The sequence below is a fragment of the Pseudochaenichthys georgianus genome, unplaced genomic scaffold (assembly GCF_902827115.2).
Source record: "Pseudochaenichthys georgianus unplaced genomic scaffold, fPseGeo1.2 scaffold_786_arrow_ctg1, whole genome shotgun sequence".
NCBI lineage: Eukaryota > Metazoa > Chordata > Actinopteri > Perciformes > Channichthyidae > Pseudochaenichthys > Pseudochaenichthys georgianus.
Window position 1 is genome coordinate 23,185 of NW_027263334.1, and position 26,816 is coordinate 50,000.

The 26,816-nt window shown below is 40.3% G+C and overlaps 1 protein-coding gene across 1 annotated transcript in view; it reads right to left on the minus strand.

Annotated features, from left to right (window-relative positions):
• Positions 1-554: 554 nt before the first annotated feature.
• prkd1 (protein kinase D1) overlaps positions 555-26,816 on the minus strand; it is a gene marked incomplete at its 5' end in the record, with an annotated part of 46,182 nt that continues 19,920 nt past the window's right edge. The window contains 8 exons of the mRNA XM_034079954.2: positions 555-1,026; positions 2,039-2,124; positions 10,523-10,629; positions 14,291-14,451; positions 19,792-19,890; positions 20,719-20,880; positions 23,167-23,273; positions 23,587-23,659. Of these exons, the coding sequence (XP_033935845.1) occupies positions 793-1,026; positions 2,039-2,124; positions 10,523-10,629; positions 14,291-14,451; positions 19,792-19,890; positions 20,719-20,880; positions 23,167-23,273; positions 23,587-23,659 (1,029 nt within the window). The remainder of the gene's footprint in view (positions 1,027-2,038; positions 2,125-10,522; positions 10,630-14,290; positions 14,452-19,791; positions 19,891-20,718; positions 20,881-23,166; positions 23,274-23,586; positions 23,660-26,816) is intronic.

The following is a 26,816-nucleotide window of genomic DNA, read 5'->3' on the forward strand; positions in this document are numbered from 1 at the left end:
CAGGAGAGAACTCTTTAAAGTAGAGACACTACATACTGATATACACCTGAACATCAGCGGGAGAGGACTCTTTAAAGTAGGGACACTACATACTGATATACACCTGAACATCAGCAGGAGAGGACTCTTTAAAGTAGAGACACTACATACTGATATACACCTGAACATCAGCTGGAGAGGACTCTTTAAAGTAGAGACACTACATACTGATATACACCTGAACATCAGCAGGAGAGGACTCTTTAAAGTAGAGACACTACACACTGATATACACCTGAACATCAGCAGGAGAGGACTCTTTAAAGTAAAGACACTACATACTGATATACACCTGAACATCAGCAGGAGAGGACTCTTTAAAGTAGAGATACTACATACTGATATACACCTGAACATCAGCAGGAGAGGACTCTTTAAAGTAGAGACACTACATACTGATATACACCTGAACATCAGCAGGAGAGGACTCTTTAAAGTAGAGACACTACACACTGATATACACCTGGACATCAGCAGGAGAGGACTCTTTAAAGTAGAGACACTACATACTGATATACACCTGAACATCAGCAGGAGAGGACTCTTTAAAGTAGAGACACGACACACTGATATACACCTGAACATCAGCAGGAGAGGACTCTTTAAAGTAGAGACACGACACACTGATATACACCTGAACATCAGCCATAATGCGTAATAATAGCATGATAGGAGATCTTTAATGTTGTGCTTTTTTGTTGTTGTTTTGTTGTTGTTTTGTTGATGTTTCTTCTCACAGATGGGACCCCCCTCTCAGAGTTCACTGACCCTCTCACTCAGGGTCTCCAGCTCTTCCTCCTGGTGGTCCTGGTACCGCTCCAGCTTCTGAGCGCCCTCACTGCGGGGCCCATTCAGCAGGTGGGGGGGGTAGTCCAGGCCGCTCAGCTGGGCGTGGTGGTGCCAGCGCAGGTCGTCACTCTCGTGGGTCACGTAGCGCACGTTCATCCGCGACTCCAGACTCCTCACGTCCAGCCACATCTGGTAGTCCTGGGGGGGGGAAGTATTGGGACATGTACATGTCTGGATATGTGTCTTTTTGATTTAAAATGTGTTAACTGGTGCTTCCATCTGTCCAATGTTCTGGTTTAATTTTTGTTGAACAACAATCTTTGAGCAGATTTTTAACAGGTGGAGCAGTTTTGAATTTTAAAGCTGTGGACAAACATTTGTACCAGGTAGTATTGCAGTACTGTAGAATAGACAAAATCGCAGATGTAAATAACTAAATACAATCTATACACCGCCCAAAACCTCCATCCTCAGACCCTTGATTTAAGGGAAGGAGATTTGGGGCAAACATATTGACAAAAGTATTTCCCGTAGGTGTTTGGGTTTGCTCAGGTCCGGCCACATCTGGTAGTCCTGGGGGGGGGGGAGTATTGGGGAATTTACATTTCTGGATATGTGTCTATTTGATTTAAAATATTTTAATGTTTGCAGTGTGAACTCATCCATCCGTCTGTCCAATGTTTTGGTTTAATTTATGAGAGGATGAACCATAATTATTTCCTGTAGTACCACCTTCTGGGAATTGTCTTCCTAAAAAAACCAAGATGTGATCATGTGACCCAAGTATGGACGACCAGTCATGTGATAAGAGGTGGTGTTGTGTTGGGCGAGGAAAAATCAAAACCTCAAATTCTGTTTTCAAAACCAGGAATGAACAGAAACTCAAGAATATCGGTTTGGTTAATTTGGACTTCAACCAAATGCACACATTCAGACAAACCTTTATAAAAACTGCTAAAATCCAACAAATCAAAATGTTAAATTGTCTAAAGTTAGGCCTTAGTCTACTGTCACATCGCTTATCTTTTCTGTAACACTTCCTGTATCCTTACATTTAGTACAAACACAAATATATAGTTCTTACCATTGTGTTTAGCTGATTTAGCTTCATCGTGATACTGGGGCAATGGACAGTTTTCATATGTTGTTTTTCTTCCTTTTCACATAATAAACATATTAATAAACTCCTAATATGTAATCAAAGTCCTACCTGTAACCAGGGGTGACTGAGGGTCTTGTCCACACTGTACCTCTTCCTCATCTTCACCTGCAGAAGGTTGTTAATCAGGTCAATCGCTGCAAAAAAGAATAGAAAAGAAGCACGTAAGAAGGAGTGACGAGTGAGAACACGTTGAGTTGAAGTGGAGGAGGAAGAGGAGGAGGAGGAGGAGGAGGAGGAGCAAAGAAGGAAGGGAAGTTTAGGAACTTTGCGGTTAAAAAAAGGGGACAAAGTTTGCAAACGTACGCCTTTTTGGACCCTGGAAGTTCATCTACCTTTTGTACAGGAGGCTCAAACTTCCAGGACAAAGGAACTATTTTGAACACTTGGTGGCGGGGTTTAGCTGCACCGGGTGTATACAAGGGGTCATAGGTGACAGGAGAGGACGAGGACACAAGAGGGAGAGCACACCGAAGTCTTTAGGAAGAGAAAGAATGGAGGAAAGAAGGAGGAAGAGCAGAGGGAATGAAAATAAGTGGAGGAGGAGAAGCAAAGAAGAAAGGGAAGTTTAGGAACTTTGCCGTTAAGTTTTTAGGATGGAGGAAAGAAGTATGAGAAGTACAGAAGAAGAGATGGAGCAATGCGTGCAGCAAACAAAGTGAAAGCATGAGAAACAGAGAAGAAGAAGAAGAAGAAGAAGAAGAAGAAGAAGAAGAAGAAGAAGAAGAAGAAGAAGAAGAAGAAGAAGAAGAAGAAGAAGAAGAGAAGCATGAGGATATGAAAAAGAGACGAAGACAAGATGAGGGGGAGGAGGAGGAGGAGGAGGAGGAAGAAGGGAAGGAGAAGCAAAGAAGAAAGGGAAGTTTAGGAACTTTGCCGTTAAAAAAACAGTTTTTTAGGACGAGAAAGAATGGAGGAAAGAAGTAGAAGAAGAAGAGGAGGAGGAGGAGGAGGAGGAGGAGGAGGAGGAGGAGGAGGAGGAGGATGTGGGGTCGGAGCTCACGCTGCGAGGGGCCGTTCGGGGCTAATGAGCAAAGCTAACATGATGTTAACATTGTTTCAGGGTCAGCGGTCTGAACAGCTCGGGGTCTCGGGGCCCCTCAGGTCTACGTGCTCCATCTTCTGCCATTATGCACATGAATGGAGCTGCAAATGAAAACCCCCGTCTGTCCGTCAGAAACTCTCTGAGACTCTCTAGAACTCTCTAGAACTCTCTGAAACTCTCTAGAACTCTCAAGTACTCTCTGAATCTCTCTAGAACTATCAAGTACTCTCTGAATCTCTCTAGAACTCTCTGAATCTCTCTAGAACTCTCAAGTACTCTCTAGAACTCTCTAGAACTCTCTGAATCTCTCTAGAACTCTCAAGTACTCTCTGAATCTCTCTAGAACTCTCAAGTACTCTCAAGTACTCTCTAGAACTCTCTAGAACTCTCTGAATCTCTCTAGAACTCTCAAGTACACTCTGAATCTCTCTAGAACTCTCTAGTACTCTCTAGAACTCTCAAGTACTCTCTATAACTCTCAAGTACTCTCTGAATCTATCTAGAACTCTCTAGAACTCTCAAGTACTCTCTGAATCTCTCAAGTACTCTCTGAATCTCTCAAGTACTCTCTATAACTCTCAAGTACTCTCTGAATCTCTCTAGAACTCTCTAGAACTCTCTAGATCTCTCTATAACTCTCAAGTACTCTCCATAACTCTCAAGTATTCTCTGAATCTCTCTAGAACTCTCTAGATCTCTCTATAACTCTCAAGTACTCGCTATAACTCTCAAGTACTCTCTGAATCTGTCTAGAACTCTCTAGAACTCTCTAGAACTCGCTAGAACTCTCAAGAACTCTCTAGAACTCTCTGAATATCTCAAGAACTCTCAAGTACTCTCTGAATCTCTCTAGTACTCTCTCGAACTCTCTAGAACTCTCTGAATCTCTCAAGAACTCTCAAGTACTCTCTGAATCTCTCTAGTACTCTCTAGAACTCTCTAGAACTCTCAAGTACTCTCTGAATCGCTCTAGAACTCTCTGAATCTCTCTAGAACTCTCAAGTACTCTCTGAAACTCTCTAGTACTCTCTGAATCTCTCTAGAACTCTCTAGAACTCTCTGAATCTCTCTAGAACTCTCAAGTACTCTCTGAATCTCTCTAGAACTCTCTAGTACTCTCTAGAACTCTCTAGTACTCTCTGAATCTCTCTAGAACTCTCAAGTACTCTCTGAATCTCTCTAGAACTATCAAGTACTCTCTGAATCTCTCTAGAACTCTCAAGTACTCTCTGAATCTCTCTAGAACTCTCAAGTACTCTCTGAATCTCTCTAGAACTATCAAGTACTCTCTAGAACTCTCAAGTACTCTCTGAATCTATCTAGAACTCTCTAGAACTCTCAAGTACTCTCTGAATCTCTCTAGAACTCTCAAGTACTCTCTGAATCTCTCTAGAACTCTCTGAATCTCTCTAGAACTCTCAAGTACTCTCTGAATCTCTCTAGAACTCTCTGAATCTCTCTAGAACTCTCAAGTACTCTCTGAATCTCTCTAGAACTCTCAAGTACTCTCTGAAACTCTCTAGAACTCTCTAGTACTCTCTAGAACTATCAAGTACTCTCTAGAACTCCCTAGAACTCTCAAGTACTCTCTGAATCTCTCTAGAACTCTCTAGTACTCTCTAGAACTCTCAAGTACTCTCTGAATCTCTCTAGAACTCTCTAGAACTCTCAAGTACTCTCTGAATCTCTCTAGAACTCTCAAGTACTCTCTGAATCTCTCTAGAACTCTCTAGAACTCTCAAGTACTCTCTGAATCTCTCTAGAACTCTCTAGTACTCTCTAGAACTCTCAAGTACTCTCTGAATCTCTCTAGAACTCTCAAGTACTCTCTGAAACTCTCTAGAACTCTCTGAATCTCTCTGAATCTCTCTAGAACTCTCTGAATCTCTCTAGAACTCTCTAGAACTATCAAGTACTCTCTGAATCGCTCTAGAACTCTCTAGAACTCTCAAGTACTCTCTGAATCTCTCTAGAACTCTCTGGAACTCTCTGAAACTCTCTAGAACTATCAAGTACTCTCTGAATCGCTCTAGAACTCTCTAGAACTCTCTAGTACTCTCTGAATCTCTCTAGAACTCTCAAGTACTCTCTGAATCGCTCTAGAACTCTCAAGTACTCTCTGAAACTCCCTAGAACTCTCTAGTACTCTCTAGAACTATCAAGTACTCTCTAGAACTCTCTAGAACTCTCAAGTACTCTCTGAATCTCTCTATAACTCTCTAGAACTATCAAGTACTCTCTGAATCGCTCTAGAACTCTCTAGAACTCTCAAGTACTCTCTGAATCTCTCTAGAATTCTCTAGAACTCTCAAGTACTGTCTAGAACTCTCTAGAACTCTCTGAATCTCTCTAGAACTCTCTAGTACTCTCTGAAACTCTGTAGAACTCTCAAGAACTCTCTGAATCTCTCTAGAACTTTCTGAATCTCTCTAGAACTCTCTAGTACTCTCTGAATCTCTCTAGAACTCTCTGAATCTCTCTGAAACTCTCTAGTACTCTCTGAATCTCTCTAGAACTCTCAATAACTCTCTAGAACTCTCTGAATCTCTCTAGAACTCTCAAGTACTCTCTGAATCTCTCTAGAACTATCAAGTTCTCTCTGAATCTCTCTAGAACTCTCAAGTACTCTCTGAATCTCTCTAGAACTCTCAAGTACTCTCTGAATCTATCTAGAACTCTCTAGAACTCTCAAGTACTCTCTGAATCTTTCAAGAACTCTCAAGTACTCTCTGAATCTCTCAAGTACTCTCTATAACTCTCAAGTACTCTCTGAATCTCTCTAGAACTCTCAAGTACTCTCTGAATCTCTCTAGAACTCTCAAGTACTCTCTGAAACTCTCTAGAACTCTCTGAATCTCTCTAGAACTCTCTGAATCTCTCTAGAACTCTCTAGAACTATCAAGTACTCTCTGAATCGCTCTAGAACTCTCTGAATCTCTCTAGAACTCTCAAGTACTCTCTGAAACTCTCTAGTACTCTCTGAATCTCTCTAGAACTCTCAATAACTCTATAGAACTCTCTGAATCTCTCTAGAACTCTCAAGTACTCTCTGAATCTCTCTAGAACTCTCTAGTACTCTCTAGAACTCTCTAGTACTCTCTGAATCTCTCTAGAACTCTCAAGTACTCTCTGAATCTCTCTAGAACTATCTAGAAATCTCAAGAACTCTCTGGAACTCTCTAGTACTCTCTGAAACTCTCAAGTACTCTCTGAATCTCTCAAGAACTCTCTAGAACTCTCTGAATCTCTCTAGAACTCTCAAGTACTCTCTGAATCTCTCTAGAACTCTCAAGTACTCTCTGAATCTCTCTAGAACTCTCTAGATCTCTCTAGAACTCTCTGGAACTCTCTGAATCTCTCTAGAACTCTCAACTACTCTCTAGAACTCTTTAGAACTCTCAAGAACTCTCTGAATCTCTCTAGAACTCTCAAGTACTCTCTGAATCTCTCTAGAACTATCAAGTACTCTCTGAATCTCTCTAGAACTCTCTAGATCTCTCTAGAACTCTCTGGAACTATCTGAATCTCTCTAGAACTATCAAGTACTCTCTGAATCTCTCTAGAACTCTCAAGTACTCTCTGAATCTCTCTAGAACTATCAAGTACTCTCTAGAACTCTCAAGAACTCTCTGAATATATCTAGAACTCTCTAGAACTCTCAAGTACTCTCTGAATCTCTCTAGAACTCTCAAGTACTCTCTGAATCTCTCTAGAACTCTCTGAATCTCTCTAGAACTCTCTGAATCTCTCTGAATCTCTCTAGAACTCTCAAGTACTCCCTGAATCTCTCTAGAACTCTCTGAATCTCTCTAGAACTCTCAAGTACTCTCTGAATCGCTCTAGAACTCTCTAGTACTCTCTGAATCTCTCTAGAACTCTATAGAACTCTCTAGAACTACCAAGTACTCTCTAGAACTCTCTAGAACTCTCAAGTACTCTCTGAATCTCTCTAGTACTCTCTAGAACTCTCTAGTACTCTCTGAATCTCTCTAGAACTCTCAAGTACTCTCTGAATCTCTCTAGTACTCTCTAGAACTCTCAAGTACTCTCTGAATCTCTCTAGAACTCTCAAGTACTCTCTGAATCTCTCTAGATCTCTCAAGTACTCTCTGGATCTCTCTAGAACTATCAATAACTCTCTGAATCTCTCTAGAACTCTCAGGAACTTTCTGAAACTCTCCAGAACTCTCTAGAACTCTCTTTCCCAAGTACCCACCGCTTCTCAAGGGGTTTTTCTCTCAGATATTCCTCCCCTCTCTCATTAGGCAAGGCAAGGCAAGTCTATTAATTTATATAGCACCTTGCAACACAAGGAAATTCAAAGTGCTTTACAAAAATGAAAGACATCAAGACAATTACTTTCTCTTTTCAGACGTGTCACATGACCAACCAATAATACTAAAGCAGCGGTCGATGGATGGCTTTCAGACTCAGATTTTATGGGGATTATGACCATTTTTTACTGATGCATTTTGTATTGTTGGAAAGTAGTCAAGCAGATTCATTCAAGTACAATTATTTACTTGAGTATTTCCAATTAAGGTCAAACTTTACACTTCTACTCCAAAACATTTACAAGGGACACCATTTATTTGTTCTCCTTCCACAGCTTTAGTTACTTTTCTAGTTCAAGTTTTGCATTAAAACATGATCAACTTGTCAGGCTATCCAACTCTTGTCTGCTTGTCGGTTTTTTTTCTTGTAGTTATTTAACTGCTCTTTTTACTTACTGTACGTCCACACAGCGGCTTTGGAAAAAGCTTGCCGGCGGGCGTGTCTGAAGCTCGACCAACAACCAATCACATGAACATGAATCTCCCGCCCCTGACACACCAGCAGCGGTTTGATTGGATAGAGCTTGTACTGGCATATGATTTGATTGGCTGACGCTTCCACCGAAAGCTTCAGAAGATTCAAAAGTTGAACATTGCTTCCCACAAAGCAGTTTGGCGAAAAGTGAGGCAAAGTGACGTCAACCCATTCAAAGTGAATGGGCAGAAGCGTTGGAAGATTTTTTTAACGCTGCTGTGTGGACGTACCGTTAGTGTACAGTTTTATTATTATTGCATCTTTGTAACTCTGATACAACAATTTCCTTCGGGATAAATAAAGTCTTATCTTATCTCAAGTTTATCTCCAGGTCCAACAATGATAACTCTAAACTAATTTCCAGTCATTATTGAGGTTTGAAAAAGAGCTTTTTCCTAATGCTACATATCGTGTATTAATTCCAGTTTATTAGAGGCATTACTGTGCATTTGACGCTGAAACCGGAACCACTTCCTGTTTGAATCCGAACACAATTTCTCTCACGAATGACTGGTGATTTAAGCTATTCTTATTAAACCATTCCTCAAAAGGATTCTCGTCTCTTTCTGCCTTTTCAAATCTCAGTGTGGTTGAACCATTGTTGAGCTCGTCATACAGAACACCACCGTTTAGAAAGAGGACTTTGTCCCACCTAAAAGCATGAACGACCATTCAATCGTTTCATGTGCAATCAAGCTTTGAGCATTAGATTCAAAATGTTCTACTCGGTATATTGAATCATAAACTTGGATAAAAACAACATAATTGACTGACTATTCTATTCTATGTTACATATTTTTGTGATAATATTCCGTCTATGATCGTGGTATCTTTGCAGCATTGTGATCATAAACCAGACGTCTTTATTCAAGTGTTCCCATTATGAAACTTCCTGTTACGAGTCGTGTTTGTGGGCAGAAGGAAACATGAGTTCTGAGACAGAATCCATTTAAAGTGAAAATGCAGATTTGTTGACGCACAAAGAGTTTATCCTCTGAAATGTATTCACAGGAAACGTCTTTCTTTCGACATTTATTCTGAAGTTGCTATAGTGGGATGAGGAGGTGGACGAAAGGTTAACGGCACTTCGGGAGAAACGAGCCGAGGAGAGTGAGTCAGGTGGATTTAAATCTGTCTCGTAGTCAACGGGGCCATTCCAGACAACATTTATAGACAATGACGAAAACAGAATGAGTCACGAAACACCAGAGAGACTTCGGAGAAACCTGAAGGAGGAGGAAATAATAACCTGATGATGGAAGACGAGAAATAAGCTCCACATCACACAGAGAGGTGAAACCGTTACATGGCAGTAAGGAAGGTTTAATGTATGTGTGTTGGTAGAGGAAGGCTGATAACCCTAAGCAGCAACTCAATGTCTGTTTTACAGAAACATAAATGGACCAGAGTTATCTGCTTGAAAACGCCAACTTGGGAAGATAGTTTTATCTTTCCAAAATGTTCTGTTTTTGTTTTTGAGGTGGGAAAAGTACTCAGATCTTGTACTTGAGTACAAGTAGAAGTACTTAGATCTGGTACCTGAGTACAAGTAGAAGTATTCAGATCTTGTACTTGAGTACAAGTAGAAGTACTCAGATCTGTTACTTGAGTACAAGTAGAAGTACTCAGATCTGTTACTTGAGTAAAAGTAGAAGCACTCAGATCTGGTACTTGAGTAAAAGTAGAAGCACTCAGATCTGGTACTTGAGTAAAAGTAGAAGTATTCAGATCTTGTACTTGAGTACAAGTAGAAGTACTGTTACTTGAGTACAAGTAGTAGTACTCAGATCTGTTACTTGAGTAAAAGTAGAATCACTCAGATCTTGTACTTGAGTAAAAGTAGAAGTACTCATATCTTGTACTTGAGTAAAAGTAGAAGTACTCAGCTCTTGTACTTGAGTAAAAGAAGTACTCAGATCTGGTACTTGAGTAAAAGTAGAAGTACTCAGCTCTTGTACTTGAGTACAAGTAGAAGTACTCAGATCTTGTACTTGAGTAAAAGTAGAAGTACTCAGCTCTTGTACTTGAGTAAAAGAAGTACTCAGATCTGGTACTTGAGTAAAAGTAGAAGTACTCAGATATTGTACTTGAGTACAAGTAGAAGTACTCAGATCTGTTACTTGAGTAAAAGTAGAAGTACTCAGATCTGGTACTTGAGTAAAAGTAGAAGTACTCAGCTCTTGTACTTGAGTAAAAGTAGAAGTACTCAGATCTTGTACTCAGATCTGTTACTTGAGTAAAAGTAGAAGTACTCAGATCTGGTACTTGAGTAAAAGTAGAAGTACTCAGATCTTGTACTCAGATCTGTTACTTGAGTAAAAGTAGAAGTACTCAGATCTGGTACTTGAGTAAAAGTAGAAGCACTCAGATCTGGTACTTGAGTAAAAGTAGAAGCACTCAGATCTGGTACTTGAGTAAAAGTAGAAGTACTCAGATATGGTACTTGAGTAGAAGTACTCAGATCGTGTACTTGAGTACAAGTAGAAGTACTCAGATCTGATACCTGAGTAAAAATAGAAGTACCAGAGTGTAGGAATACTCTGTTACAGTACAATTCCTGCATTCTGTTACCCAAGTAAAAGTAGAAAAGTATTATCATCAAAATATAGTTAAAGTACCAAAAGTAACTGGACTGAATTTAAGATCCACTTGTCAGCTGTTTGGTCTTAAATGTGAAATACCTTCCTGGGAGACTTTATTCCACGGGTGAGGAGGGTACATGAAGGCAGCGTTCTGGATCTGATCGTTGATATCTTCATCTTCGTTGAAGGGGAACGTCCCACTGAGACTGCCAAAGCAGAGAAATATGGAAACATGTGAAACATATGTAAATAAGTTATTGAGCATTTTTCTTATCAACTTAGATTTGTTATAACATGTGGGCTTATTAACACCATGGCCCACCATATTGTGGGCTATGTTTCATTATACTTTATAAATTACCTGAGGGCCGATTCAAAATGACCCGAGGGCCGCATTTGGCCCCCGGACCGTAGTTTGGATACCCCTGATGTAGTATGAGCAGCAATGTACTATTGATGTGTGAAACGGGTTTGGTTGCACTACATTGTAAAATGTCAAAGTCATTTAAAATAGTTTGAAATGAAAAAGCCTGAAAAATATTTAAAAGCATATTTATTCAAAAATAAGTGTTATACTGTAACAACAACATAACCATTGATGTGTTAAGAGATTTAATTTTTCTATGAGTATATCTTTTCGGCTTTGCAGTTTGCAGACGGACCCTAAGCACTCCTCTCTCCTCCAGCTGCAGATTGTAGACGGTCCCTAAGCACTCCTCTCTCCTCCAGCTGCAGATTGTAGACGGTCCCTAAGCACTCCTCTCTCCTCCAGCTGCAGATTGTAGACGGTCCCTAAGCACTCCTCTCTCCTCCAGCTGCAGATTGCAGACGGTCCCTAAGCACTCCTCTCTTCTCCAGCTGCAGATTGTAGACGGCCCCTAAGCACTCCTCTCTCCTCCAGCTGCAGATTGTAGACGGCCCCTAAGCACTCCTCTCTCTCCTCCAGCTGCAGATTGTAGACGGTCCCTAAGCACTCCTCTCTCTCCTCCAGCTGCAGATTGTAGACGGCCCCTAAGCACTCCTCCAGCTGCAGATTGTAGATGGCCCCTAAGCACTCCTCTCTCTCCTCCAGCTGCAGATTGTAGACGGCCCCTAAGCACTCCTCTCTCCTCCAGCTGCAGATTGTAGACGGTCCATAAGCACTGTAGACGGTCCCTAAGCACTCCTCTCTCCTCCAGATGCAGATTGCAGACAGTCCCTAAGCACTCCTCTCTCTCCTCCAGCTGCAGATTGTAGACGGTCCCTAAGCACTCCTCTCTCTCCTCCAGCTGCAGATTGTAGACGGTCCCTAAGCACTCCTCTCTCCTCCAGCTGCAGATTGTAGACGGTCCCTAAGCACTCCTCTCTCCTCCAGCTGCAGATTGTAGACGGCCCCTAAGCACTCCTCTATCCTCCAGCTGCAGATTGTAGACGGTCCCTAAGCACTCCTCTCTCATCCAGCTGCAGATTGTAGACGGCCCCTAAGCACTCCTCTCTCATCCAGCTGCAGATTGTAGACTGTCCCTAAGCACTCCTCTCTCTCCTCCAGCTGCAGATTGTAGACGGCCCCTAAGCACTCCTCTCTCCTCCAGCTGCAGATTGTAGACGGTCCCTAAGCACTCCTCTCTCTCTCCTCCAGCTGCAGATTGTAGACGGTCCCTAAGCACTCCTCTCTCCTCCAGCTGCAGATTGTAGACGGTCCCTAAGCACTCCTCTCTCCTCCAGCTGCAGATTGTAGACGGCCCCTAAGCACTCCTCTCTCTCCTCCAGCTGCAGATTGTAGACGGCCCCTAAGCACTCCTCTCTCCTCCAGCTGCAGATTGTAGACGGTCCCTAAGCACTCTTCTCTCTCCTCCAGCTGCAGATTGTAGACGGTCCCTAAGCACTCTTCTCTCTCCTCCAGCTGCAGATTGTAGACGGTCCCTAAGCACTCCTCTCTCCTCCAGCTGCAGATTGTAGACGGTCCCTAAGCACTCCTCTCTCTCCTCCAGCTGCAGATTGTAGACGGCCCCTAAGCACTCCTCTCTCCTCCAGCTGCAGATTGTAGACGGTCCCTAAGCACTCCTCTCTCTCCTCCAGCTGCAGATTGTAGACGGCCCCTAAGCACTCCTCTCTCATCCAGCTGCAGATTGTAGATGGTCCCTAAGCACTCCTCTCTCCTCCAGCTGCAGATTGTAGACGGTCCCTAAGCACTCCTCTCTCCTCCAGCTGCAGATTGTAGACGGTCCCTAAGCACTCCTCTCTCCTCCAGCTGCAGATTGTAGACGGCCCCTAAGCACTCCTCTCTCCTCCAGCTGCAGATTGCAGACGGTCCCTAAGCACTCCTCTCTCCTCCAGCTGCAGATTGTAGACGGTCCCTAAGCACTCCTCTCTCCTCCAGCTGCAGATTGTAGACGGCCCCTAAGCACTCCTCTCTCTCCTCCAGATGCAGATTGTAGACGGCCCCTAAGCACTCCTCTCTTCTCCAGCTGCAGATTGCAGACGGCCCCTAAGCACTCCTCTCTCTCCTCCAGATGCAGATTGTAGACGGCCCCTAAGCACTCCTCTCTCCTCCAGCTGCAGATTGTAGACGGCCCCTAAGTACTCCTCTCTCCTCCAGCTGCAGATTTTAGACGGTCCCTAAGCACTCCTCTCTCCTCCAGCTGCAGATTGTAGACGGTCCCTAAGCACTCCTCTCTCCTCCAGCTGCAGATTGTAGACGGCCCCTAAGCACTCCTCTCTCCTCCAGCTGCAGATTGTAGACGGTCCCTAAGCACTCCTCTCTCCTCCAGCTGCAGATTGTAGACGGTCCCTAAGCACTCCTCTCTCTCCTCCAGCTGCAGATTGTAGACGGTCCCTAAGCACTCCTCTCTCCTCCAGCTGCAGATTGTAGACGGGCCCTAAGCACTCCTCTCTCTCCTCCAGCTGCAGATTGTAGACGGTCCCTAAGCACTCCTCTCTCCTCCAGCTGCAGATTGTGACCAATTCTTGATGTTTAGCTCAGATGACTAAACATCGTAAAGTCACGTTGTTTGTATTTTTACGTTATGTTCATGAGTTATTGATCCGTGAAATTTGAATCTGACAATAACTCAGCTCATAGTATGCTTTGCGACGGGCATGTGCCCTCGCTCTGAGGTGCTGTTCACACGGGAACGTTTGGGTTTATGCACAGTATGCGTTTTCAAGTCTTCCGTTCACACATATTCGTTTAATTTAACGCGTCTGTTCACACGAGAATGCTGGAAACGCTGTAGTACATATGCCGGGACTGTAACTGGCGCTGTAACTTCCGCCACAAAATACACCAAAAGCAGCGAGTATAAGATCCCCCCGGATGTGTGAGGCACAAACAACAGTGGGGGGAGGCGGGGCTATAGTTATTTGTTCAGGAAATGATCGTACAGAGGCGATTACACGGAGCCGTTGGACCCCCCAGGGCGTTTCGTTCACAAATCTATCCACCTTGGGACCCGTTATCGTTTGCGGGGTCTGTTTCTATCGTTTTGTTACGGCCTCGTGAGAACGGGCTATACACAAGAGAAACTATGCGGATCCAACCCGTTGTGTTCTCGTGTAAACGGGGTCTGAGTGTTCTCTTGAGGTGTCTTTCACTTATGTGGAACCCGTGCCTATTGCCAAGCACTGATCTTATATCTTTATATTTTAGGCCGAGCTCAAAGTAAAAATCGATGATCCGCTCCATTGTTGTGGTTTCCGTGTCGCCGAACTGACCCGGAATTACATCGAGCTAAATTAAAAGTGTTCGAGATATCGCAGAGGTTTTGCGAAAAGGTTTTCTGTCTCCTTGTCACATAGCGGGCTCCGTTGGCCTGTTGGGGACACTGCCTCTGAGTCCCGTGGTTTTAGACCCGATGTAAAAGAACGGAAATCCTGTTTGTGTCCTACCTGACGTAGATGATGACTCCGACCGACCACATGTCCAGAGAGCGGTTGTATCCTTTGTTCCTCAGGACCTCCGGGGCGAGGTACGCCGGCGTGCCGACCACCGAACGCCTGAACGACTTTTCACCGATAATCCTCGCGAAGCCAAAATCACACAGCTTTACCTGTAACATGGAAAACGTAAACAAACAATGCTAACATGTTACGTTGTCTTGCGTTAATCACTTTAGAGACTGAGTCAAATTCTCTGGTCTGACCCAACATTTTGGAGTATGATGCTCCTCTAAGACTTTCACAATATCTAATAAATATTCTGATTACCTTACCAAGGATTAAAGTTCTTTAGTTTTATAATATCTACTTAGCTTTAAAGCTAACGGTTTAGCTGACATGTTGCTGGCTCTATAAACAAATACCTGCACGAACGGAAATAAGTAGTCCTTGTTGATGACATTTCTGAATCCAATCTAAAGACGGTTTAGCTTTTTAGTAGCTTTAAAAAGTGAAAAGCACAAGTATTAATTGGCTAGGTATGAGATGATTGGGTCCCTGACGTAATGTCTGATATCCAACTGTTGCTAATTGGATCGTTAACAATAATTGGCACATTCAAGTAGATCTTTGGGTTCCTCTTTGTTTTCACACGACCTCTTCGAGACATTTAGTTGTATAATTCGGAGTAGCAGGTTTGGTGACAGAAAGTAGAGCGTGTTGCATCATCACAACGGATAACATGTTTCACATCAAGTTTCTTCTCCTGTCATACAGAGATGGCAAAAGTACACACATCCGTTACTCAAGTAGAAGTACAGATACTCGTGTTTAAAAATGGTGAAAGTAGAAGTACTGACTAAACGTCTTTACTCAAGTAAAAGTAAAGAGGCTTTGAAGTGTACTTCAGTAGAAAGTACCCATAGCTAGCAGCTGCTTTAAAGAGTACCTGACCTCCCTTTATATTAATAGAACAATAATGTCATTGTTAGCTAATGAATGTTTCCATGGTGACCAACGGCAACATGACAACGTTTTCATTGGTCCCTCTTCTTTAGAGAAGACCAGGAAGTGATGGATACACGGATCGTGTTCCAACCAATAGGCACGCAGTGACTCTAAAGAATAATGACCACGCACCAGACACACATTCAGACTAAAGGAACCAGCTGTTTGGGAAATGAGAGAAGTAGAAAGTACAGGTATTTGGGTTAAACATGTAAGAAGTAGAAAGTACAGGTATTTGAGTTCAACATGTGAGAAGTAGAAAGTACAGGTATTTGAGTTCAACATGAGAGAAGTAGAAAGTACAGGTATTTGAGTTCAACATGTGAGAAGTAGAAAGTACAGGTATTTGAGTTCAACATGAGAGAAGTAGAAAGTACAGGTATTTGAGTTCAACATGTGAGAAGTAGAAAGTACAGGTATTTGAGTTCAACATGTAAGAAGTAGAAAGTACAGGTATTTGAGTTCGACATGTAAGAAGTAGAAAGTACAGGTATTTGAGTTCAACATGTAAGAAGTAGAAAGTACAGGTATTTGTGTTCAACATGTGAGAAGTAGAAAGTACAGGTATTTGAGTTCAACATGAGAGAAGTAGAAAGTACAGGTATTTGAGTTCAACATGTAAGAAGTAGAAAGTACAGGTATTGAGTTCAACATGTGAGAAGTAGAAAGTACAGGTATTTGAGTTCAACATGTAAGAAGTAGAAAGTACAGGTAATTGAGTTCAACATGTGAGAAGTAGAAAGTACAGGTATTTGAGTTCAACATGTGAGAAGTAGAAAGTACAGGTATTTGAGTTCAACATGTGAGAAGTAGAAAGTACAGGTATTTGAGTTCAACATGTAAGAAGTAGAAAGTACAGGTAATTGAGTTCAACATGTGAGAAGTAGAAAGTACAGGTATTTGAGTTCAACATGTGAGAAGTAGAAAGTACAGGTATTTGAGTTCAACATGTGAGAAGTAGAAAGTACAGGTATTTGAGTTCAATATGTGAGAAGTAGAAAGTACAGGTATTTGAGTTCAACATGTAAGAAGTAGAAAGTACAGGTATTTGAGTTCAACATGTGAGAAGTAGAAAGTACAGGTATTTGAGTTCAACATGTGAGAAGTAGAAAGTACAGGTATTTGAGTTCAACATGTAAGAAGTAGAAAGTACAGGTAATTGAGTTCAACATGTGAGAAGTAGAAAGTACAGGTATTTGTGTTCAACATGTGAGAAGTAGAAAGTACAGGTATTTGAGTTCAACATGTGAGAAGTAGAAAGTACAGGTATTTGTGTTCAACATGTGAGAAGTAGAAAGTACAGGTATTTGAGTTCAACATGTGAGAAGTAGAAAGTACAGGTATTTGTGTTCAACATGTAAGAAGTAGAAAGTACAGGTATTTGAGTTCAACATGTAAGAAGTAGAAAGTACAGGTAATTGAGTTCAACATGTGAGAAGTAGAAAGTACAGGTATTTGAGTTCAACATGTGAGAAGTAGAAAGTACAGGTATTTGAGTTCAACATGTGAGAAGTAGAAAGTACAGGTATTTGAGTTCAACATGAGAGAAGTAGAAAGTACAGGTATTTGAGTTCAACATGTGAGAAGTAGAAAGTACAGGTATTTGAGTTCAACATAAGAGAAGTAGAAAGTACAGGTATTTGAGTTCAACATGAGAGAAGTAGAAAGTACAGGTATTTGAGTTCAACATGTGAGAAGTAGAAAGTACAGGTATTTGAGTTCAACTTGTAAGAAGTAGAAAGTACAGGTATTTGAGTTCAACATGAGAGAAGTAGAAAGTACAGGTATTTGAGTTCAACATGTGAGAAGTAGAAAGTACAGGTATTTGAGTTCAACATGTGAGAAGTAGAAAGTACAGGTATTTGAGTTCAACATGTAAGAAGTAGAAAGTACAGGTATTTGAGTTCAACATGTGAGAAGTAGAAAGTACAGGTATTTGAGTTCAACATGTGAGAAGTAGAAAGTACAGGTATTTGAGTTCAACATGTAAGAAGTAGAAAGTACAGGTATTTGAGTTCAACATGTGAGAAGTAGAAAGTACAGGTATTTGGGTTCAACGTGTAAGAAGTAGAAAGTACAGGTATTTGAGTTCAACATGTGAGAAGTAGAAAGTACAGGTATTTGGGTTCAACGTGTAAGAAGTAGAAAGTACAGGTATTTGGGTTCAACATGAGAGAAGTAGAAAGTACAGGTATTTGTGTTCAACATGTAAGAAGTAGAAAGTACAGGTATTTGAGATCAACATGTAAGAAGTAGAAAGTACAGGTAATTGAGTTCAACATGTGAGAAGTAGAAAGTACAGGTATTTGAGTTCAACATGTGAGAAGTAGAAAGTACAGGTATTTGAGTTCAACATGTGAGAAGTAGAAAGTACAGGTATTTGAGTTCAACATGTAAGAAGTAGAAAGTACAGGTATTTGAGTTCAACATGTAAGAAGTAGAAAGTACAGGTATTTGAGTTCAACATGTGAGAAGTAGAAAGTACAGGTATTTGGGTTCAACATGTGAGAAGTAGAAAGTACAGGTATTTGAGTTCAACATGTAAGAAGTAGAAAGTACAGGTATTTGAGTTCAACATGTGAGAAGTAGAAAGTACAGGTATTTGGGTTCAACATGTAAGAAGTAGAAAGTACAGGTATTTGTGTTCAACATGTAAGAAGTAGAAAGTACAGGTATTTGAGTTCAACATGTGAGAAGTAGAAAGTACAGGTATTTGAGTTCAACATGTGAGAAGTAGAAAGTACAGGTATTTGAGTTCAACATGTGAGAAGTAGAAAGTACAGGTATTTGAGTTCAACATGTGAGAAGTAGAAAGTACAGGTATTTGAGTTCAACATGTAAGAAGTAGAAAGTACAGGTATTTGAGTTCAACATGTGAGAAGTAGAAAGTACAGGTATTTGGGTTCAACGTGTAAGAAGTAGAAAGTACAGGTATTTGAGTTCAACATGTGAGAAGTAGAAAGTACAGGTATTTGGGTTCAACGTGTAAGAAGTAGAAAGTACAGGTATTTGAGTTCAACATGTGAGAAGTAGAAAGTACAGGTATTTGGGTTCAACGTGTAAGAAGTAGAAAGTACAGGTATTTGGGTTCAACATGAGAGAAGTAGAAAGTACAGGTATTTGAGTTCAACATGTGAGAAGTAGAAAGTACAGGTATTTGAGTTCAACATGTGAGAAGTAGAAAGTACAGGTATTTGAGTTCAACATGTGAGAAGTAGAAAGTACAGGTATTTGAGTTCAACATGTGAGAAGTAGAAAGTACAGGTATTTGGGTTCAACATGTGAAGAAGTAGAAAGTACAGGTATTTGAGTTCAACATGTAAGAAGTAGAAAGTACAGGTATTTGAGTTCAACATGTGAAGAAGTAGAAAGTACAGGTATTTGGAGTTCAACATGTAAGAAGTAGAAAGTACAGGTATTTGTGTTCAACATGTAAGAAGTAGAAAGTACAGGTATTTGAGTTCAACATGTGAGAAGTAGAAAGTACAGGTATTTGTGTTCAACATGTAAGAAGTAGAAAGTACAGGTATTTGAGTTCAACAGTGTAAGAAGTAGAAAGTACAGGTATTTGAGTTCAACATGTAAGAAGTAGAAAGTACAGGTATTTGAGTTCAACATGTAAGAAGTAGAAAGTACAGGTATGTGGGTTCAACATGTAAGAAGTAGAAAGTACAGGTATTTGAGTTTAACATGTAAGAAGTAGAAAGTACAGGTATTTGTGTTCAACATGTAAGAAGTAGAAAGTACAGGTATTTGAGTTCAACATGTAAGAAGTAGAAAGTACAGGTATTTGAGTTCAACATGTAAGAAGTAGAAAGTAGTTTCTGATACCGGAAACATGTACTGAGGTACAGTAACAAAGTATGTGTACTCCACTACTTCTAGCCCCTGCTGGCATGTATGTTCTTGTGTGTCCTAACACTCTCACCTGCCCTACATACCTGTAATTTACTCCCAATCATAACCATTTCATTCTGTGGCCCCTTTTCCCACTTCACAAGCAGACCAGTGGAAAATGTACTGACACACTTCCATTTATGTTCCTCCCGGCTCATCCAATGGGCAGCTGCCTTAGGGATCTCCTCATTTTGAGTTTGGCTTTCCAGTTCAAACCTGTTTTTACTGAGCCTTTATACTGTCCTTATCTTGCCTATATGCATTCATAAAATATCCCACACTTAAAGACGTCTGCACAACAAGTTAGAACGGTTTGAATGAATTATAACACATACAGATGTGGTACCCTAAGTCCAGCACTACACACACACACACACACACACACACACACACACACACACACACACACACACACACACACACACACACACGCACACACACACACACACACACACACACACACACACACACACACACACACACACACACACACACACACACACACACACACACACACACACACACACACACACACACACACACACACACACACACACACACACACACACACACACACACACACACACGCACACACACACACACAGTACCTGTGGAAATGCATCTGCAGATGCCAGAAGGACATTTTCAGGTTTCAGATCACAGTGGACGATGTTCTTGAAGTGAAGATGACGCAAAGCCACCAGGATCTGAAGTTGAAATAAAAAAAGGTCACAGTTTCAGGATTACTCAACAATCAATAATTTGTTGATTTGACGCTGCTGTGAGGGAGAGGATTGGAGGCGGGGCTTAGGGGAAACGCTAGTTGGCTCAACTAAGGGCCAACTGGATGCTGAATATCGCCTAAGGAAGATCTGGGTTTTCTCTTGTTCTAGATAGAATATCAATTTTCCAAGAAAATTCTCAATATTCAGACTTTTCTCTCAGAATTCCAACTTTTTTCTTCAATATTCCACATTTTTTTCTTATAAAGATTTCAGACTTTCTTCTCACTTTTCCAATTTTTTTCTCTCAATATTTCGACTTTTATCTGATCATAAAAAAAAATTCTCTCAATATTCCGACAGTTTTCTCAGAATTTCTCAGAATTATTTACATAATCTATAAATCAACTAGCAACTTCTTAAATCAAATAATTGTATTAAAGTAAAAAAAAAAGGGAAGATATGGGTTTTTCTCTTGTTCTAGATAGAAGATCAATTTCCGACTTTTTTTCTCAATATTCTTTATTTTTTCTGAAAAGCCCCGAATGTTTCACTGAGAAACGTCTCGTCAGTAATGTGCAGCACCGGAGTCCAACAGAGAGGCAGCAGCTGCGGAACAGTAGCCTGCATACTACCCCTGCTCAACAACTTCAAAATTGTGGCTAAGCCCCGGATATCCTACAATCCTAAATCCGCCACAACGACATGCTGACTGCAGTGGGGTTTGAACCTGTTCCGAACACCAACACAATAGTCCACTGCGCCACACGCCTCCTTTTTTAAATTATATTTCTCAGAATTGCGACTCTGTACCTGAGAGACCATGAACTTGGTGATCCTCTCCGGCAGCCGCCCCTTCTCACTGGACAGGATCATCTCCAGCATGTCTCCGTGGAGCTTCTCCATGACGACAAACACTCTCTCCGTAGTCTCAAACATGCAGTCCAGGTTCACCACGCCGGGGTGGTGCAAACTCTACAGAGAGAGGAGAGGGGGGAGAAACTATCTTCATCTAAATCAGGGGTGTCCAAACTTTTTTCACGAGGGCCACACACAGAACAACATACGAAGGGCCGCTCACGAGAGGAATATGGCCTCATACGTTCAGTTATAAGTTCGCAAAATCAATCAAATGTAGGTAAACGATGCTTGTGAGTGTTGGCAGCTCATCCCTTAAAACAGACGCTTCAGATTGATTATAATAAGGAGAAATATGAAGGTTGTATTTCAAGATTGTTATGTGAATAAGTTGACCCCGCATTTGACCCCCGGGCCGTAGTTTGGACACCCCTGTTCTAAATGCTTTGCTGCTTGCTTGATGTCGTGTTATCATATAATCATTAAAAACATATTGTCTAATGACGCGTTTCCACGGCAGGCCTCGCTCGGCCTAGGCCTAGGCCTTATTAGGCCCGGCTGACTTTAATGCTGCGCTTCCATTACAGTTTAGGAACTGGGGCGGTAACTATAGTAACGCAGTGTAGGCGGAGCCGTGACGTCATCTTCAATGAGAGCCCCAAAAAGCAACACAGCCGTTAGCTGTTAGCGCTCAGAGCTCACAGCTCCTCATATCTGATCAGAAACTAGACAAAAGTTAAACAAGTCCAAACCACAGACTGTCTAGTGTCATGGAGAATACAGTCGCTGGTTTATTTATGTCTGTAGGCCGTTGCTGTGAGTGTGGACGGTCGGAGCATATATAGCGTTAGCTTAGCCGATCTCCATTCAGAAAACACGCATTTTAAAAGGTGTTTCGCCTGCCGTCTGTCTGCAGACTCAAAGCATTAATTCATGGTTTTTACTAACCGGTATCAGTATGTTGTTACTTCGGCATCATTTAGAAACGTGTATTACAATTAAATCACGGTCAAATATGTTCATCTAGTTGTAGTTGTAGCCCCTAGCCAGCGATTCTCTCTCTAGTTTAGCATGCTCAGCCCGACTCAGCCTGGTTGTTCCTGGCCCGAGAACCACGATTTAGTCGGGCCAGAAAAAAGGTGAAAAAGTAGCCCCGGGCCAAAACTCGGCCAAGTGGAAATGCAAGCAAAAACGGGCCCCGCACGGCTCGGCACGCTTAAAGCGAGCTACCCGCTGCAGTGGAAACTCCGTTAAACTTGATTTTGTAGTCTTGTGTGTGTTTAACAGAGACATACGTTAACATTTCTGGAGGGCAAAGGAAGTGTAAAAGGTGGATTTTCAAATGGTTAAAGGACCGGGGGGTGTTATGGTTTAATGATGGGGATGTTTAGATGATGACTAAGACCATGTAAGGGTGGGACCAGTTGGCTATTCTCTCGACCACAGTGCGACTGCTAGCTGTGCTCAGGGTCTCTGAGGAAGACGTTGCTCTGTTCCTACATTAATCATTTATCAGCGTCTCTGAAGAATTTCCTCCACACTTGCTATCTGCTGTTGCTGCGCATCGCTCTATAACTATTGAAGTCAGACAACTACCAACAAACCAGCATTTTTAACATCCCTGATTTTTTCGGGAATTCTGAGGTTCCACTTAACTCAAAGAAAGGACTGCTGGCTTTTGATTTACCGTCATTATTATTTACATAATTATGACTCTGTTATTTGATTGACTTTTGTCTATCGCTTTTGTTTCCCTTCATTAACGACATGTTCTGGAGCGGCAATGAATCATCCTTATCATGACCATTCATTTTTGATAAATGGATAATGGTAATTATCAATCAGTCCTGATAAAGACAATCAGAAAAACATTGATTTCTTCTCATAAAGTATAACAACCTGCAAATACTTCTTGATTATATTAAGTGTTTTTGACTACTCACTCATATGCCATATTATGTTAAAATAATTGAAATTGAAGTGCATTAATCTGATGGAAATCATAATGTTCCCACCACTCTTTCTTGAGAAGTGAAGTGAGCAATGTGTGTGTGTGTGTGTGTGTGTGTGTGTGTGTGTGTGTGTGTGTGTGTGTGTGTGTGTGTGTGTGTGTGTGTGTGTGTGTGTGTGTGTGTGTGTGTGTGTGTGTGTGTGTGTGTGTGTCAGCAGCAGCTTCTGCAGGTTGAGCAGCACTGGAGAAATTACAGGATATCACACCCCTACAGTGTTGCCACGGTAATGAAGGCGTTCACGACAGGAAGTCTCATTCACTGCTAACAGTACTGCTGTGTGTGTGTGTGTGTGTGTGTGTGTGTGTGTGTGTGTGTGTGTGTGTGTGTGTGTGTGTGTGTGTGTGTGTGTGTGTGTGTGTGTGTGTGTGTGTGTGTGTGTGTGTGTGTGTACCTGCAGGATGGCCACCTCGTTCCTCAGCTGGCTCTCCTGTTTCGTGGGGAAACGGAGTTTGTCGATAATCTTGATGGCGACGTCTCGACCGGCCTTCCTGTGTTTCCCTGTGTAAAAACAAATGAAAATCTGCATTAGTATTATACATATAACCTATTATGTTGTGACAATTTAATCAAGAGGAACAATTCAGAGTTAACTGCTTCCAAATATGGAAACCTTATTCTTCTAATACCTAGAAAGAAATATGAAATTCAGAGTGAAGATGATAACAATGACTTTTCTACCAATTTACAACTTTCATTTTCTTGTCAATCTTGAACTTTATTTTCTAAACGAGACTTCTCAACATTATACTTCTTATATGTTGTCAAAAAGCAGGTATCTAATTTTAAACGTATTATCTTTTAAAGATGTTACCTCCATAGACGATGCCAAACTGTCCTGAGCCAAGAACCTCATCAGGGAAGAGCTGGTACACAGTGTTGATATCCTAACAAAAGAGAGAAAATGTGGGCGTCGGTTCACATCAGATATCAACATGGTTGAGTAAAATGAATGCTCATAAAATACATCTGGAGACGTTGCATCCTCTAGATGGGTTCCTGATTTTTTTTTAATTGAAGCTTTTTGGAGAATTGGCGACACAAATGTGGAAACAAATCTAGACATGAAAAAAAGGTCATAATTATTTTTCAATATTCTGACTTTTTTTCTCAATATTAATATTTTTTCTTCTCAGAACTCCGACTTTTTCTCAATATTCTCAATTTCTTTTTCAATATTCCGACTTTTTTTCTCAATATTCCGCCTTTTTTTATTCTGAGAATTCAGTCTTTTTTTCACAATATATAGATTATTTTCTCAATATTACATATTTTTTCTCATAATTCTGACTGTTTCACAATATTCCCAATTTATTTTTCAATATTCCGACTTTTTCCCAATTTTTCTTCTCAATATTCCCAATATTACATATTTTTCTCAGAATTCTGACTTCTTTTCAATATTCCCAATTTGTTTTTCGATATTCCGAATTTTTTTCTCAATATTCCCAATTATTTTTATCCTGAGAATTTAGTCTTTTTTATCCTGAGAATTCAGTATTTTTTTCACAATATACAGATTTGTTTCTCAATATTCAGATTTTTTTTCTCAATATTAATATTTGTATTCTCAGAATTCCGACTTTTTCTCAATATTCTCAATTTATTTTTCAATATTCCGACTGAATATCCTGAGAATTCAGTCTTTTTTTCACAATATATAGATTATTTTCTCAATATTACATATTTTTTCTCATAATTCTGACTTTTTCACAATATTCAAAATTTCAGGGATCTGCCACAGCGTTGACACCAAAACTGTTTGTTTTCTCAGAATTCGTTCCAATATTCCGACTTTTTTCTCAATATTCCGACTTTTGCATCCTCAGATTTCAGTCTGTTTTTCTCAATATTCCCAATTTTTTTCTCAATATTACGACTTTTTCAATATTACATATTTTTCTCACAATTCCGACTTCTTTTCAATATTCCCAATTTGTTTTTCGATATTCCGAATTTTTTTCTAAATATTCCAATTATTTTTATCCTGAGAATTCAGTATTTTTTTCACAATATACAGATTTGTTTCTCAATATTCTGACTTTTTTTCTCAATATTAATATTTGTATTCGCAGAATTCCGACTTTTTCTCAATATTACATATTTTTTCTCAGAACTCCGACTTTTTCTCAATATTCTCAATTTATTTTTCAATATTCCGACTGAATATCCTGAGAATTCAGTCTTTTTTTCACAATATATAGATTATTTTCTCAATATTACATATTTTTTCTCATAATTCTGACTTTTTCACAATATTCAAAATTTCAGGGATCTGCCACAGCGTTGACACCAAAACTGTTTGTTTTCTCAGAATTCGTTCCAATATTCCGACTTTTTTCTCAATATTCCGACTTTTGCATCCTCAGATTTCAGTCTGTTTTTCTCAATATTCCCAATTTTTTTCTCAATATTACGCCTTTTTCAATATTACATATTTTTCTCACAATTCCGACTTCTTTTCAATATTCCCAATTTGTTTTTCGATATTCCGAATTTTTTTCTAAATATTCCCAATTATTTTTATCCTGAGAATTCAGTATTTTTTTCACAATATACAGATTTGTTTCTCAATATTCTGACTTTTTTTCTCAATATTAATATTTGTATTCGCAGAATTCCGACTTTTTCTCAATATTACATATTTTTTCTCAGAACTCCGACTTTTTCTCAATATTCTCAATTTATTTTTCAATATTCCGACTGAATATCCTGAGAATTCAGTCTTTTTTTCACAATATATAGATTATTTTCTCAATATTACATATTTTTTCTCATAATTCTGACTTTTTCACAATATTCAACATTTCAGGGATCTGCCACAGCGTTGACACCAAAACTGTTTGTTTTCTCAGAATTCGTTCCAATATTCCGACTTTTTTCTCAATATTCCGACTTTTGCATCCTCAGATTTCAGTCTGTTTTTCTCAATATTCCCAATTTTTTTCTCAATATTACAACTTTTTCAATATTACATATTTTTCTCAGAATTCCGACTTCTTTTCAATATTCCCAATTAGTTTTTCGATATTCCGAATTTTTTTCTCAATATTCCCAATTATTTGTATCCTGAGAATTCAGTATTTTTTTCACAATATACAGATTTGTTTCTCAATATTCTGACTTTTTTTCTCAATATTAATATTTGTATTCTCAGAATTCCGACTTTTTCTCAATATTCTCAATTTATTTTTCAATATTCCGACTGAATATCCTGAGAATTCAGTCTTTTTTTCACAATATATAGATTATTTTCTCAATATTACATATTTTTTCTCATAATTCTGACTTTTTCACAATATTCCAAATTTCAGGGATCTGCCACAGCGACACCAAAACTGTTTGTTTTCTCAGAATTCGGTCCAATATTCCGACTTTTTTCTCAATATTCCGACTTTTGCATCCTCAGATTTCAGTCTGTGTTTCTCAATATTCCCACTTTTTTCTCAATATTCCAACTTTTCTCTCAATATTCCGACTTTGTTCTCAATATTCCAACTTTTTCCTCAATATTCCAAATGTTTTCTGCTCAGAATTCCGACTTTTTTCTCAAAACATCTGTAAATGACCGAGCAACAGAAAGTGGGTTCAACAGAAACGATGTATTGCATCAGTTCCTCACCTGATGGAGGAGTTTTTAAGAGCAGCTTTTGCCCACTGAGTGTAACAACATTGCGTCAGGGATCTGCCACAGCTTTGACACCAAAACTGCTAAATATTTTCTCCTTGTCTGCAATCACGTCTTGCTTTTTCTCCCACGTTAGCTGACAGCCTAATATCACACCTCGAGGCAATGAGGACAGAAATACAATATTATAAACCTCCTCCTCCCTACTTCCCCCGAGCAGCGCTGCCTAATTACCGATCCGTCACCATGGAAACCGTTTGGCTGAGTGAGTAATCACAGTAATCTCCATTTGAGGTGCTCGAAGACGACGTGCTCACCTTGGAGACGGAGGTGCACGTCTGCATGAAAATGGGACTCGGTGTTCTCTACGGTTTCATTTGCAGACACTCGAGCCTCATGAACATCTGTAACATGTA